This window comes from Spodoptera frugiperda, chromosome 31, assembly GCF_023101765.2.
Source record: "Spodoptera frugiperda isolate SF20-4 chromosome 31, AGI-APGP_CSIRO_Sfru_2.0, whole genome shotgun sequence".
Lineage (NCBI taxonomy): Eukaryota > Metazoa > Arthropoda > Insecta > Lepidoptera > Noctuidae > Spodoptera > Spodoptera frugiperda.
In genome coordinates this window covers 4,724,377-4,742,473 of record NC_064242.1, presented here as the reverse complement: position 1 = coordinate 4,742,473, position 18,097 = coordinate 4,724,377, and the positions used below count along the sequence as shown (strand labels likewise).

At 32.4% G+C, this 18,097-nt stretch overlaps 1 protein-coding gene across 4 annotated transcripts in view; it reads right to left on the bottom strand.

The window, feature by feature from the left end:
- LOC118276226 (uncharacterized) overlaps positions 1-18,097 on the bottom strand; it is a 110,700-nt gene that overhangs the window by 11,235 nt on the left and 81,368 nt on the right. For all 4 annotated transcript variants that reach the window (XM_035594464.2, XM_035594465.2, XM_035594466.2 and 1 more), the window contains 2 exons: positions 14,895-14,940; positions 5,639-5,768 (listed from right to left, as the gene is read on the bottom strand). In XM_035594464.2, coding sequence (XP_035450357.1) covers positions 5,639-5,768; positions 14,895-14,940 — 176 coding nt within the window. The remainder of the gene's footprint in view (positions 1-5,638; positions 5,769-14,894; positions 14,941-18,097) is intronic.

The following is an 18,097-nucleotide window of genomic DNA, read 5'->3' as shown; positions in this document are numbered from 1 at the left end:
TCGCTTTATCTACATATGAAACGAATCTTCACAGAAATCGTAATCTCTTGGGATTTGGGTCATCATATTATTAACCTTGTAAACTGTCATAACACTGATGTTTTTGTTCATAATATAACCCAATAATTTCCGCGTTTTATCTCACTATTGTCAACCCGTGACTTTGCCTGTGATACACTGGCCAAAGTCAACGGATTTTATTTCAACATGTAGACACAATGATCGAAATAATATATTGCGATAAGTTTATGTAAAATTTTAAAAGCTGAATAATTGAATTGTCCATTCATTAATCAGATTAATGAAGCTATAATAGCCTTAATTCAAGGATGCTGAAATAGCCTTAACGGCTTAAAAGATTTGCATGATGGACAATTAGATATTAACTTGGATTAGCACACCGGATGACCTACTTTTGATATCTCACTAAGAAGAATAATTCTTAAAAAAATATCTTTCGCAATTATAAATCATAATCAAAAGTACATAAGTTTCAATTTACAATGCAAGCCGAAAAAGTACCAACTACGCATTCCCTTTGTAGCAATAACAATAACATTAAGTACAAAGTATGAATGTTTACTAAACATGAGTTTTTTTTTTCGCGACATCAACACTGGAAATACACGCAAGACCACCCAATGTGAAATTGTTCAGCACATGTTATAAAAACAGCAATAAAGCACAGATAAAACTCTATCTGTCTGCCATTTTGATAATAATGAGCCTGAAATTCGTATCGGCTAGTGTTAATTGAAATTGTAATACGTAATAAAAACTCCGATAGATAAATATACGTTTTGGTATAATTGATTGTGATGTATGAAGTGTGAATATTGTTTAGTTTCAATATTTATCTGAGTGGAATTCTATTTGTTATCTCTTACAGTTAAAAAAAAACATGATCGTTTGTCTATGAATAAGGATTCTGTTTTATCAACGTTTAAGCATAAGCATATCGTCCTGATTTATACGTTTTCGTTTTCAGGTAAAAAAAATCAATATTTAACCTCATGGTATTTTTATAAAATTCAATAATTAAATAACAAAAAACATAATACCAATTAATTAGTAAAGAAATAAACAAGAGCACTGCTGTCTGTTTGTTTATCCCAAGATAGAAAAAATAACACAAACAAATGCGCCAGTCATGCGCCACTTACTTATTAACAACAAAAACGCCCAATGTCTTTGCGAATAACTACAAAAAAAAACTGTTCAAAATGACTTTAATAATAGTTAAAATAATTTGTATTTCTACAGAAACGTCAACATTAAAAAAAAACTATCAAAAGCTCATTCAACATTTTCTACGCTTCCAAAAATGCCCGCCAAACGCATTCACAGGAATAAAAAAAAGAAAGAAAAAAAAGCGTTCGAATTTAGAACGTCTGTTATTTTCTTTTTTTTTTAATGCGCGTGCAAATTAAATTACTAATTCCCTATTAGATTATACCACATTATTGTGGACCTGCGTGTGGTATATTTTTTGCGAAACAGAGGGAACCTTATGGACCTTCATTATTATGTTTTAAACGTAACAACTTAATTTAGGTAGGCGCCGCACCGCCTACGTCGATTGATTTCATATAATTTTCGTTCCGCCAAACAATCATCCGATGAATTGCCACAAAAAATAAACCACCGTGCGAGCTATCAAAACTTAAGAGGTTGTTTCCGATGAAGATGTTTATGCTTTTAACTGACTCGACGATATTCAGAGCAGTTTTGGTTAAACACATAATAAATCCGTCTAGTTTTTTTACCGTCACAATAAAATAAATTACCGTTGACTAGTCTAGAAGCATTTCTTTATTGGACCATTTATTATTCCTAGTGAAAGTAAATTAAATAAAGAGACAATCATATCTGCTTTATTACTGTAATTAGTGATTCATGTTCTTGTGTTCCACATTTGAATTATTAATCGATTAATAAAATTAATCCCATTTGTTTAAAAGAACCTGTTCATTGGTGACACAAAGCGTCATAAATATTTAACCAAGTTCCATTTTCAAAAATATATTTTTAAAGCCCGCGGCGTCTGCACTATTGCCGTTAGATCCAACCAGTCGCCGTTTCTAACTCGATGGGAATAATTAAATTTCGTTATCAGTGCCTTCGAATCTAATTTTAATTAAAAAGCGTCACATATTTCACGCAGTATTCGGTGGTAGGCGTTGCAATGTGTCCGGTGAGTACAGCTGACCAAATTCAGTTGAACTGCATTCCATTAGTTTTTTCATTAGAACAGTCATAATCTTGAGATCGTTCTTAACTGGTGATGCAATATTAAATCGTTAAATTTAATATTGGCTGTGTAGTTTCTTTTATTGCTTCACAACTAACACGTATGCTAACACGGGTCAAGTGATTAAATTTTTTACTCTGGGAACAAATAAATGTTTATTCTCACGCGATTATTGTTCATATTAAATTAATGGCTTTCCGTTCTGTATTATTTATTGATGTTATGTAAAAAAGGTACGTAATGTATAACATTATTGAGCATCGGTATTTTTATAAGTGGTAATTTAGATATTAGAATTTATGATCGAATCAGCCCGTAATGAACTGTGCGTGGGTGACGCAATTACAAAGCAAACATCTTCATAATTAAATTACGTGTCAAAATGCTGATACGAAACTGTCGCAGTTATTGGGTCACTGGTTGTACGACGGTCGTACATTGTAATGTGAACTTCACAATAGAAAGATTGTGCATAAACATAGCTATGCACCGACTACAAAATACTCTAAGACGTAATTCAGACTTTACTTTCTTGATTATAAAGTTGAAAATAGAGTTGCTAAAGCATATTGTTTCAATTAAGCAGATAAAAGACAACATAACAATATGCCTGCATGGCTCACGATCATCAAATCCCTTTCTCTGATTTGGGACAAAGATCCTTTTGCGATTACTAATTATAATATGCCAACGATACGGGCATTATTCACGTACGAGAATAAAGATCAAAATCATGAATTATCCATTCACTGAATTTTTTAGTGGCTCCTCTTTCCAGATAGTAGTCGAAGCAAAAAGAGAAGACTTAATTGGAAAGCAGAACTTGGCACTTATCCAGACTGCACTGGGTACAATAAAATAGTGAATATTTAAAATGCAATTCACGCGAAACAATCTGATAATAAAAACATAGCGTCAGTAGGTTTAGAAAATAATTTCGACTCGAGAAAGACTGGAAGAAATTGCAAATAAGAATTATGCAACGTGCTACGTATGAGATCAGAAAAAGAAAATGATAACTAAAAGATAGTTTAGTGATTACACAGAATGCTTCGTAATGTCCATAATAAGCAAAGACGAAAAATAACGAAAGGTGAAAGCAAATTTAAACAAGCGTCGACAAAGTTGCGTCAAACTAAAATAAACATTAAGTAATTCGCAAGTAAGAATAGTATTTATTACATATTCGCGACACACTACTTTCGTCAAATAATAGAAAAAATGAAAGCCCTTCACTTGGCCAAGCTTAAAAGCCAAGTCTTGTATAAATAGAAAAAGTCCTCGATTTATCGCCGATGTCGTTAGGGTAGTTTTTGCCAATGTTTTTGTTGGAACTGAGAGAAATAATGATAGAAAATAACCAAAAAACTTATCGTGACTTAAATTATCGCTGGTTTTACTGCGAGCTGAACGTCTCAGTGCAGTTTTTTGCAATAAATTATTATAGGTACTAATTTATATCTGAATACATTTATTTTATGATGCACTCCAAAACTTAATAGGAATTCGTGACTGCACTTGATAGTAATTAAGATGTATGATAGGTAGATATTTTTTATACCTACATTAGACAAAATTTTAATTACCTATGCCATAATGAGGCTAAAAGATGTCGAGACATACTTGTTAAAGTTAAACATAACATAACCCATTGAATCGGTTATAACCAGATTTCTGGTAACGTCACACATGTGTTAGCAAACACACACAATACTTTGAACATTAACTACATTGTTTTTAACACTTTTTTCTCTCCTACTTTTGTTTTGATCCATAGGCTTCACGATGATCTGATAATTTGTAATCAACCACCTAAGTCAAGAAAGTAAGTAAGAATTGATCATCATATAGATACAAAGTAATAAATATACTAAGTATCATTTATGGAGGAGAAATTCTTACAAAATCCTTGAACTCCAGTCCTTTCCACCAATAAACCAGGTATAAATATGCGAAATGCTAAGAACAGTCACATTTTACAGTCATAACTTCGTAGCAATGCTGTACCCGTTACTATATCGCACAGTGGTCTCTACCTGTTGCGGTGACTGGCCGTTGACCCGTCAAGTATTGACATATTCCTATAGTTTCTCACGTCTAGCCCCTACACACTATTACTCCGCGTGCTTTTACTGTGTTAGCGAATGCAGCCTTCGACGTACATCTTTGAGTATGAGTACTTGTGAAACTTTCTTCGTTAACTTTAAAATAAGTTTTATGAAAGTATCTTAACCTAAAATATGAGATTAACTGACCGCAATAGATATAATCTTCTCCTACATGACATATTTTTATAAAATTGAAGTTTCAAGGGATTCCCCAAGGAACGATATTGGGTCCAACTCAATAATTCACAAAAGTATTCTCATAATTAACTCGTAATATCTCAGATTTTATTTGTAGTCGTAGGTACGAATGTAAATATTTTATATAAATTGCTTGTAAAACACCTTTCAACAGCTTTACAGAATGATTAACAACGGACAAGATAATAAATTCAGTAAGTCACAGTTCATTATTCATGGAATTCCCCGGCTAAATCTTTAACTATTACCGCGAGAATAAACAGCTGTAATAATTTATTTTGTACTACCATTTTGGTTTTATTTTCAGGTGGCAACTGAATAAAAAGTAAGCGAAACAGCACACCTGGTTACTAACACGGCAAGCAGAGATAATCAACATTTTTGCGCGACGAATAAATTTTTGGGACTTCAAAAGAGTGGAACATTTGAATAAACAGTTGTAAATATGTATGTTATTATTTTAGTTTACTATAACATCTGCTTCCAGTTTTTCTATTATTATTCTATAACATCATAAGTATGTATGTCGGTCTACCACAATAAATTAATTAAAACTACGTAAACTGAGCAATTTGTATCAAATTATAATCTTAATTTTTTACTACAATCCAAAAAAATATAACAGCCCTCAGGTAGCAAACTCCTGTTTTATAACCACCTCATCGAAACTAAACGGATGATTGTTACCAATTACAGCATTACTTATTCAACTGCTAATGTCTGTATTGTCGTCTGTTAGTGATTCAATTGGAGGTAATTGATAAATTGTAATCGGACATCGTGAATCATATCTAATGTTTACACGGCAGTGTCAGGATCGATATCATTTTATAACCTGAATTTACTTTATATTTCCTTGTTTATTATTCTACGTCTTAATTGTACACATTTTTGCTTTTTAGTCCTTTGGGGTTTTACTCAAGTTATGTAAGTACTGAGGTTTACGTACTTTATCTACCCATAATAATGTTTGTGTGAAAATTTGTATTATCACAACAAAAGTGTGACGTGTTAACGTCGCAGTAAAAATCACATAATAATATTGACTAGAATGTAAATTGTGAATACAGAAGGTACTTACGCTGGTCGTTTCCATCGGAGCGAGCCATGACGGTACCGTTTGGAAACACGTTGACGTACATATGGGAGCACTGGCTGTAGAGGCGAACCGACCGGACTACCATCGATGGCACCGCACCGCAGACCACCACCTGCATACAAACAAAACAAACCATGTAATCAAAATCACTCACAAAATACATAATCGCCAATCCACAAATTCATTGCACAATTAGAAGAACGAACAGCTAGAGATAAGATTTCAATTCGATGCAGCGTAGGAATAAATTCGCAAACGATTCGGAATATTCTAATGTGTCTAGCTTATCGTGAATCAGGTTTGTAAGGGTGATAATTATGAAAATTACCAAGCACGACAAGATATCTTAATAAACATTTAGCAAGACTACCTATGCACATTAAATTCATGAACTTATTGAGCCATTTTAAACGTATTCTCGTATCGGAATATTTTCGCTGCTACTACGTTGGAACTGACTGATGGTCATGCTAAATTGACGTTGCGATAACACTATGTCGTAAGGCACTGATTTATGTCAGGATTACTCACATTTTTTAATGATCGACGACTGTGTCATAGACGTGACGTAACGCAAACGTGCTACCGTACCTACGTAGCCGGGGGAAAACTGAATCAGAATTAAAATTTCATACCTTAGAAATGGATTGAATTGAATCGTATTTGATTAAAATTTTACTTCCATTCAAATGAAAGCGTACGGCATAAAAGTCGACACTGATGTTATGGAGAAAATGTCCAACACTCTTCTGCTGCGTGTGGTCCGTTCCTCCCTCTAACAGCTAAGTGTCAAGTCGTTTAAATTAGTTTCCTTATTCTGTTGGTACTTTCACCGGGATTTTAATGGCGCCAGTGTCGACCGACACCTCATTACGCAGATATTGATCAAACCCTATCTCCTATGACCTTGTGAACTTCACGAGTTGAGTTGTTGAATATTTTACTCGTTAACCCCGAAACACGTCGAATTTTCCTTCTAATTTCCATGAACCAGTCTAGATTTACTTTGAAAACTACTACAGCTGATTAAATTACTACGTGCGATATCTAGTATTACTAATCGAATTATAATGCAACAACTGTACAAACACGCCCATGCAGTGATAATGTCAGTTCTTGCATATTTCAAACGGTGTTACGTGTGCGCTCGGAGAAAATACTTATATTGAATTTTGTAATTATTACTAGAACCACGCGTCGCAGGCACCACAATAAGGAAACAATCGATCGTTTTAATGGGTCAGCCGAGCTCAGCTAATCCGTCAGACTGAGGGATCAGATTGCGTCGTTTAGGCAATAATAAATCCTATTTAGATGTCCATCAAAGTTGATTTTTCATATTTATCTACAGTTGTTTTAGGTCCTTTTATAACTGTACGACCGGTGTCATATTCAGGTTGGAAAGCATAGGCTACCGCGACGCGGTCACTATTCAGCCATATTGCATTTCACGTGAACTTTTTGTAAACAATACTGCATTTACTTTTTAGCTTTGAATGTTTAAGTTATTCGGATTGTTGTTGTAGCCATAGCAATTTAGTAAAACCAATACATGTAAATGCAAATGAGATAGATAACGTTATTAGTTCTGTAGAGACATGTACAGCTTGAGATCTTGTATTACGAAAGTTTAATTAAAAAAAAATACTTTTAGTTTTTAAAAATCTTGACACATAATCAAAACGAGTCATACTTAAAAGTAACGGTGCTGTTACCAAATACGATATGAGAGTTAATTATGATAATGGGAATTATTCAGATTTCTATATACTTTTAAAAGTTAAAAGGTGTAATCCTTGGCTGATGTTTTTAGGGAAAAATAAGGGCTTTTGTCGTGTAATATTGGATCTACTTCTCATGTTACAGCAACAAAAAAATTGCTATATATTTTTTTATAATCAAATCAATTACTTGTTTAAATATCATAACATTTAAAACGAAATACAAGAATAAATAAAGCTAGAACAGCTACAAAACGTAATCATATATTATTTACAGTAGTAAATAAATAATCTTATGTTTTATCTCAATTAGTTGTAACATCATATGATATTAAACTTTGTACAGTTGATTCTATTAAGATAATTAATCGAGATATCATAATCTTTATGTTGTAATTTATGCGTTACATACTATGATACTATATAGTTTGTAGAGAACTAATTTATTTCGTCAATATTTCTTTCTGATGATTTAGATTTTTTTGCATCTACCCAAATATTTTTTGTTACGAAATTAGCGGTCTGTGTAATAATTTACCAAATTAATTTTATAGGTGTATTATCGATTTTTTTGTGTGAATTCATTATTTAGATATTCTTTACTTTATACTAAGTTGTAAACACAAACCTGGGCAGGGCAAGGCGTATTATCACACATTCAATAAAAAAAATCTTCGAGAATCATGTGGAGCTATAAGATATATTTCTGTCAAATTTATTCACGAAATATATTTTGGTATATAATATATTCCATTTATAGTATAGCACCAGCTGTCTGTGGTAGCTAACTATTTTATAACGTATAGCTCGATACATTGATGTATAGCATAGCTAATAGTCTGTGACGGCCTTATCCTCATACTACTAATATATTTGTCTTTGAACAACCTAACAGATGGACAACCTAACCTATGGACAACAATGTGACCAAGACCTCGACAGCCATATTTGCAATAACTAGACAAACTATTCAATTTTCACACAATTATGGAAAGTTTCTATATTGCAAATTTTCAGTAAATATTTGAACTTGAGATCATGTGTTACATGTATCGAGAGGAAGGTCGATACAATATGCAATTATCGTGTATTTGGAGGTCACTGATCATTTTGTCATTGGACTTATCTTAGTCGACCCGAGCAAACGCATTATGTACGCTTGATTACATGTCAGCCAACCAAAACTATCCGGTACCAAGTGTATCGGAAATTTTCACGGTACGAAGCACAGATACCGGTGTTCAATAGCATGTAATCTTCAGTACAAGTGCCGTTATAATTAGGAAACTAATTATAATGTTCAGCTTATCATGTCCTCTATGATAATTTTTCGGCACTTATCGCTGTAATGCTTTGTGTATTTACGCGTCAATTTGTATATAAACAAACGAGGAAGACATTTTTGGCATGGATTTTCCAAAGTACAAAACCAATTCTTTTAATAACAGTCGTATTTTAAAAGATGGACAGTTAGGTTTTTTCAAATCCATCAATAGGAGGAGTTTTATGTTGTAACACATTTTTTAAAGTATTATATTCATTATTGTATCATTTAAGTGTGAAGACTGAGCTGCAGATATCGATAGCGTAATTTCTCAGTCACACCTTTATACTAATGTTGATGGGCTTACAAGAAAATTTTATCTTACATGACTGTTATTATCATTTTATTGTGTCCGTCTATAAAATCCGGGTTCATCAAAATTTATAGAGGGATTTACGCCATTTTGAGACGGACAAAAACGTGTTAGGTTTTACATAAGCATTCATTACATTGTGACTTTTTATTTGGTCTGGCTGGGTATTTCATGAGAATATATTCGTGTTAAGTGCAATAAAAATTATAGGTTACTAAATTTTATCATTACCTACATACCTACACAGGAACACGGTTATGTACTTATTTTTATCAAATATTATTATGAAATACGAAGGTTTGTAGACAATAACTAATCTTTGAACACCGCTGACCTAAATCCGTCCGATACAACATTGTAATCACTTCCTTGTGTCTATATCGATGATTGCTAATCGTGGATTAGTTTCAAACACTTGATTACGGCCTACCAGACAGACGTATATGTCACCGAACTATTGTAGAAATAGAAAGTGAGTGAAACGTCCAGGTAGATTTCACTAGTTCATGCAATATGGCTTTAAATGATTTATTTTCACACATTTCCCCATGCAGGGTTGAAGTGCACGATTCAATAGCTGTTACTTAACTTTTAGCAAAGACGTACTAAGAAAAAGCATTCATACAACTTATTAGACAAACGATAAAATATATCAAGACAACATTAGACGATTTACGTCTTAAAATATTAATCTACGTAATACAGACTACGTAAATTGTGTGATACAGAATTTATACAATAGCGTTATTCAGGTAATTCCCTATACATTGTCTCAACGAAAGGACATACATTCTTGACAAATTCAAACACTATCTTAAATTTTCTCAAGTATCAACGAGGCTGATGCTAAGCTAGAAGTGAGACCTCACATTGAAGATCAGTTTGGTTTCCAAATTCTTATCATCATAATCATTACTTAGGGATTAGCGGCCACACACGCGACAAGATAAAGTAATTGTTTTACTATGATAGTGTATGAAGCTGACGTAACAGACAAAACTAATATTTTTAACAAAGATGAAGTAAAAACCAATTTGTAAAGGAAAATAATTTTCGGAAATGATCAAAACACATTTGTTAACAATATCACATTAAATGGCAAGTAAAATGTATATCCAGAATAAGGAATTGTACTTTTAAAGATTCAGAAGAGAAAAACGGATCACAAAAGTGCTAAACGACAAATCGTGTAAATGATTTGCACAGAATCGGCGCTTGTCTTGCATGAACCCGTCTCACGACATTTTTGTCCAAATGTGTTATTTTGTCGTATTTCTGCTGTTTATGTGTGAATGCATAATTGTCTTTTTTATCTTGACTTGTGGTTGTATACGGATTTTTGTTTACACCAAACTCGTTATTTTTTTCTTTTTTATAAAGTTCGAGTTCATAATTCATAAGATTAAATCCTTTTAATTTAGTTCGTTTTAAGCTATCTTTTTTCTATGTTTAATTAGCATAATATCAGTAAAGTGTGAATCCGTTCTTCCGTATAGTATTTAAGATAAAAAAAAACTTGTTTGATTTCTGATCGCTTCCTCTATTTGATTCGACAATATAATGCGTTTCAAGATTTCAATGCAAAATAAATGTTGCTCAATTTATTAAATCGAAACGTTTACATATCGATTACACGGAGACGTCAATCGATACTGGGCAACCGATAAATTCTGAATTAAATAACCCAATATCTACTGTAACTTTTGAACAGAGAATATTATCGATTCCATACAATTTTGATTTATGTATCTGTATATTAATGATAGTTAATCAGTTCTTATCTCGAAAAGAGAATGTGCCGATGTTTAAAATTTGATATTTTTATGACAAAGTGAAGATAAATATCGATGTCATGTTATGTAACTTCTCTCACATTTAAGTTAAACGATATGATGTTTTAGCTGCAACAGCTCAAAGTCTGTTTTTAAATGGACTTTAGACGCATATTGTAATACCATATGGCTTTAGTTGTAATAGTAATGCACTTGGTATCAATAATCTTTTTGATTCTGATAACCCAAATATAGGTCACATGTGTCGCCAAAATGTCGAGAGCTCTTAAGTGGAGGCCTTCAGTTGAAGAGTAAATACAGATTAGCAATCTAAAGTAAGTAGGTGTAGATTTAGATATTAGAAGTACTGAGGTACTAACAGTAAAAATTGGCAAAACTTTGTCACAGTTACTTCAATATCACTTACCAATTTCTACCTACGATTACCTTTGTATCACAAAGAAAACAATACCCTATTTGTGCTACTTGTACAGTTTACTTTACAATTTGTATCAGTTTAGGTTATGAATTTAGCATCATTATCGTATCATCAACCGAATAATCTTCGTTAACATCTGACTAGGCATGGAACTAAAAATTTAATAGCCCGTTTAGAGAAACGGGCTTCCAAATTTCAAAATTTTGTTAGAAATGCATCAGTGGTCTTTGATGCATTTCTAAGAAAATTTGGAACTAAATATTTCATAAATTGATTTTTAGTGAAGAAAATCTGTTGTAAGCATACATAACATAGGTAAACCATTAGAGCTGTTTACTATTTGTCAAAATGGACACCAACTTGAAGCTATATCAAAATCTATTAAAAAATATATTAAACCTCATCATAAACGACATAATATTACGTAATAACATAACCTGACTCTTATAGCAGGCTTTGTAATTGAAAAGCTAGTAAAAGGCGGTATTCAATAAGAGCAAATTTCTTCATCGGACAGCGTGCAGTGTTTACCTATGTAATCATGGCAAATGATAGGTGGTCGCTAAACTCTCTCATGATGTACTTCAAATATTATATGTTCGCGGAAAAATAGGGAGCCTTAACATTTATAATGGTGGTGAAGGCTTTTAAGACTATTATAAGGTACATAATGAAGTAGTTAATGATTCTATCAACGAGAGCTTCTTTGACTTTTTTATTAAGTAAAAGTTTCTCGGGTTCATTTTCATTAGATAGTTTCCCTTTGTTATTTTTGGAAACATTAGTGACTAATTACGTAAAGTACGTCTCTTTCATTTTCAAATGTTTATCTATTTACATACACATCTTTACAATTTTCCAAAAAGCTGGATTCCAAGTAAATAGCGTCATACGTTCCTCGTTATATTTTTTTCATCGCTTGGTATTTTGACCATAATATGTGTGTCGCATCACAAATGTGATAATTACGGCAACTAAGCCGCGGTCACGTACAACAGTCGCTATTTATGAGAATTTGGAAATGAATATGCTAAATACTAACTTTAGTGATTCAACAAACAACAAATTAGAAATCTCTGTCTGTAGACGTCACCATGGTACAAATAGATCAAATATTATCCAAACATTATAATAAACCTATCACATTGTTAGCATAGTCGAGTTACAAATTGGATTAAAGCGAAGAAACCCAAACACTATAATAAAAACTATTTTTTATCAACAGCCCAATAGATAACACAAAATATGGCCCCCACTAAAGCCATAATACAAATTTAAAAAATCCATAACAAGTGTAACAACCCTGATTATAATCAACATCGCAAATCAATATTACGTTATTGAAAGATAATTGACTGATTTAATTAAACATGTGAATGATTGATTTATTATCGTTGCGCGTCCGATAGTGACGCCGGGACACGTCACGTCAATGTCTAGACGTCCGTATCGAACGAATGCGGAACCCTAAAGTACATTTGTGCAATCAATTCAATTATACCTGTTAGGAATCAATTTGTTAGCCATTTAATGGACGGAGAAGTTAAAGAAGATGATATTGAAAAAGGAACTATGTAATATAAACACTAATTTATTTTCCATGAATATGTTTGATGATTAGTAACAATAATTAAAGTTAAAAATATAAAATTATAATTTTATATTTTTAACTTTAAATTTGTCTAGGCAGTATACTGCCTAGACAAATTTAAGTAATACCTTAACAATTTCAGTCATCAAAATCACATAGTCAACAAAGTTGCTTACGAAATCAATGTTTTCTATTAAGAATTAGGAAAGTCAGACTTGTGTGTTGTAAACAATTGTTTTGACACTGTATTTGGCATTGTACTAAATTTGTCAATAGCCCCGTTAATATTTAGAGAAAAGAAAAATGGCTACAGAATTGTTTATAATTTGCAAGAAAATAAGTTGTATGTTTATTTGTATGCAAATGCTAATCAGTCACGCTGTACCAATATGGAAAAGAAAACAATACTAAAAATATACTACAAAGTGATAAGATGTAGTTGTAAACGTACTTGAAAATACAAGAAGACACTAAATAATTGTTGTAGAACATATTCTATATCCTGACACAACGTAGGTCCTAATAAGATTCCTTGAGGAACTCCCACACAAACTAACAACGTGTTCAAGCAAATTTTGTTTGGGAATGTTTTACGATTGATAGTATAACTACGAATTCCGTCTAATCATTGCAAATATATTCAGTTTGTCTCTGTTAAAGCAACAAATACCTGAGATACGTACAAACGCGATGTAGAAACTAATCAAAGGCGGATTACGAATCGCAAAATACCAAAGCTTAGTTATTTACTCTACGTCGGTGTTCTTAATCTTAATTGTTAACTTGTCGAAATATTTACATAATTACGTTTTATGTTATCGTTTTATAGACAAGATGAATATGCAATCTCGCAAATTATTCTACACATAATTGTATTTATTTTGAACTATGACGTGCTTCCTTAATCTAATCACTTGTATGTGTTTCCATTTTTGTATTTAGAACTAATTAACAATGCAAGTAAACAATCGCACGATTTTGTTTTACAATGTTATTTACACAGAATGCACTAGTTGCATATTTAATGTGGTACGATACCTCTGAAGTATTTCTTGGAACTTTTATCGCATCGAAACGCGTCGTATGCGCTTTACGGGTAACCGGCAGACGTTTTCTCATTACACCCAGCTAATGTGAATAAAATGATGGCTGCGATTGAAATTACTAATCCTTTTACACCGGATAACTGACCTTTTTACGTCTTACGTAAATTGGTTTTATTAAGAGCTTACATACTTGGGCTATGAGTATGCCTAACCTAGATAAGATCGAATTAGGCAAATCGAAAACCGATGCTAATTTCCAATATGTGAATGAGAAATTTTATTAAGAAATCATACTAACGATGACATGTGTGTCAAGTAATCGTTTTGATAATTGAGTTGTTAAGTGAAATGACCTTTTGGTGTTCAATTTAAAGACATTACGATGCCTACTGGAAACTTCTAAAGATTCGTAATAATATTTCATTTTCTCTAACACCTTTGTTATTTAGGAGCATGTTATAAATGAGCCCACTAATTGACCATAATTATACAGTAGCAAATTTTATAAACTGCCACACTACCAAATTAAACATTTATGACTATACCCGATAACCTTAAAGCATCTGACTTTATTTTTATTTAATTAAAACCTCTCACAACATTAATAAACTTTATGGTCACAGTTAATTTATTTTATCGCAGATTAATTGGGAATTAATTTTTAAATTTATGTTCTATGCTAAATTGCTCACTGATTCTTTGTCTATTAATGCAATAACGTATCGCTTTTTTGATACATTTTTGAGTTCTGTAGTACCAAAAGAAATAAAAAAGTAAGATAAGAGAACTAGTCACAGTAGAGATTGGAGTTTGTTGCTATTTGGCAGCGTTTATCACTGCTGTTAATTATTTACTCATCGTTTTATATCGTGGAATGTGGTAAATTAATTTTTTTATCAGTTTTCAAGGTTGTCACATGAACTTTTGTGACATGTGCTGATGTTATTGTACGTGTTGTAAATATCTATATGCTTGGTTCTTTCACCTTATCCTTTATAAGTGTAATATTAAATTGAAAGGGATTTAACTTACCATCAGGAGGCACAATATCTTCGCAGAGACGGCAAGCTGTGGTAACCTGGAAACAAAAGAAACAGGAATTAAACTTTATGTCTCTTATAAGAAGATTCAAAATTGCTATCCACAACTTATATCCTAACGAAATTAAAAAGGACATTGGTCTGAGATTATTGTATAAGCTATGAGTAATGTTAAACAAAAGTAAATAGGTATTATATGTATAAGTTGTATAGATTAAGAGTAGAAAGTACCTAATCTTTCCCGTCAGATGAAATGCGCAAACAATGAACACTGTTTATCTTGTATGAATGCGTAAAACAGATGACTGTTTTATGGTCAGTCATTTTGTATTTTAATATAGCATTATTTTACATTTTATATGCTCTTCAAAACTCACTTAGGAGATCGAAGAACAGAGCAGCGATACCTTTTTTTGAGGCAGGTAATCATCCCATGACTTCTCCCAGCTTGGGCAAGGCGAGAGGGGGTGTCAGACTCTTATTTACTAAAAACCACCCCGTTCCTACTCCTGCTTTTCGAGCCGGAGCCCCGCTAGGCAGCCTGTAGAACCGGCGTAGCAGCCCTCCCTGGACTTTTGAAATAGTGGTTTCCGACCCGTATAAACGTGGAGATTATTATATTTTTTAAAGTTTATATAGGTACATATTACAGGTTCTTATCAAAAATGGGACGTATACGTAGGTTGTTGTATATAGGTATTACATATAAATAATTTTTGTATCAATAGTTGAAGATATGAATTTAATCAAGCTGCCTATTTAATTATTCACAATTAAAACTAAATTAGATATACTAATCTCTCTGATATATGAACTATTATATTAATACGTATTAGTATCTAAGACGATAATTGGAGATTAAATTATTTATTAATAGGTTTTTAATTAAAACCGCCTATTTCACAATGTGAGGTAATACCTCATCTAAATACATAGTCTGACGAAACTCTTACTTCTTTCAAACTCATTACAATTTTATCTTAAAGAAATAAATTAAAATTACTTAATAATGTATTTTAGAGAGTCTGAAGTTGGATGCATGTTGCTTCCAAGTCGTTGGGGGAGGCCTATGTTCAGCAGTGGACGTCTTGCGGCTGATGATAATGATGAGGATGAATCTGAAGTTGTACCCAGTGTTTGGTTATAGACTCCCCCCTATTATATGGGACAAATAACATAGCTGGTGCAAAGCAGACATTACATTGCATACGCACTTCTCAGTCTACCTCATTAGACATGACATTTCTATATTTAAACATTACCTCAAACTACCAAACTACTATAAACTACCAAAAGTATAGTAATTTCTAAATAAACAGCATCAGCAGTACATACTGAAAATCCCCATATAACTGGTATTTCCGAACCATAAACGAAGTAAATCTACGCCATAAAAGAAAACAAGAATGTATTTTTCTTATCTCAGTTCTGTGCTTAGGTATTTCAAAGACGCTACGATTGAATGAATATGGTATATATGCAGGTATGTATGTTTGTTCAGCATGTTCTTCACAATTGCATTACATACAATGGCTCATAAAAGTTTAGGAAGTACTTAAACTAATTATAGTATTTCTACTTGATTATCAGGCTAGATCTGAAAATAATATCGACTTAATTGTGGCTAAAATAATGTTTATTAACTTCAAATTTTGTTATGTGGTCATTGCTGACAGCAGAGTGATATTTGATTTTGTTTACACTCATACTTTTCCTGCAGACGCATTTTCAAATTCAGAGAGACACAATTATTTAACACGTTAACCGCCACGTCGCTCTCTGGTGGCCGACACTTAATGGAGGATTTACCTTCAACAGTTTTCTTTCGGCAGTTAATGCTTTTTTAATCTAGTTATTCATCGTATGATAACTGTGTTTAACACATGTATAATTGGCATTAAGTTTAACATTATTGAACTTCCAACATAGAAATCGGGTTCTAAAACACACATTTTTCAGTGACAACAAAATTCTTCTTTCTAATCACACCCTTGACATTACAGTAATCACCTCGTGCCACCATTTGACCGATGAAGCTCAATAAGTACGTATTACAAAAAGTACCCTAATCCGGTCATTGACACCACCGTAATTTGATACCATAAAACAAACATACGTCACCACCAATCGTCCTTGTAATAAAGAAATAAATAAAGAATTATTACATAGTTAGATTCACATAAATATTTTAATTACAGCCTGTTCTAAACATGTTTATGTCATAAAAACTTAATAAAATATATAACATAAATCACGTTTTTTTTTAATACAATAAAATGTTGGGAGATAACATTATTTTTTTTCTGTTATGCGTGATACGTCAGATTTATCTGAAACAGACGCACGATCGGTCGACTTTCCGTATTAATTCATTTGTGTACACGTGTAGTAAATTATATTTGTATAGATAAATGTATGATACACATTATATTATACTACCAACAATATTATATTAATAATTAAATATTACATAAAGTCGCGAGGACACGGTGCCCATTATCGGTACTGTGGCCACAGGAGTCGTTTTAGTGAGTTCAAAATCCAACTTTCTCCCCAAAAAACTAGGTGCCTTCTGTAGGATTATATGTTATATAGCATGATTTCTTCAACTTTTTCAAAATTTTATGCACTTAACCACACAAATATCTTAATTAAAAAATGGCCAAAATTGCTAAAACCACAAACGAACTACTGCAGACGATATCTATATGGCATGTAATATCATTAATCATTGATTATAACACGGTGAGTCGTTAGGTAACATGATACCTAAGTATCGATGCTACCGGGCGCCATAATGCGTAACAAAAACTAAGGTTCATAGGCCAAGCAATCATCCTTAGGTAACTTACGCGGCTTGTGTGTACATTGAATAGTCTTAGTAGCTATTGGCTCTTTATGTGTAGTATGTACTTATTGTATTTATATTAAATAACATAAATATATTTATTAAATATACAATTGTAGCTACATAATATACGTACTCAGAGTCAATTACTAATTGTTACTTCACCCAGTCTTTAGAAATTGTTTTCACAACGAAATTGATACTAAGGAATTGTTTTTTCAATAGAATAGGTGGCAAACGAGCAGACGAGTTACCTAAAGGTAAGCGATCAGCATCGTGATCAGATCATCTAAGTACGGTGTTTAGATACTTAGGTTTTATTTTTCCTTTGCAACAGTTCATTTCTA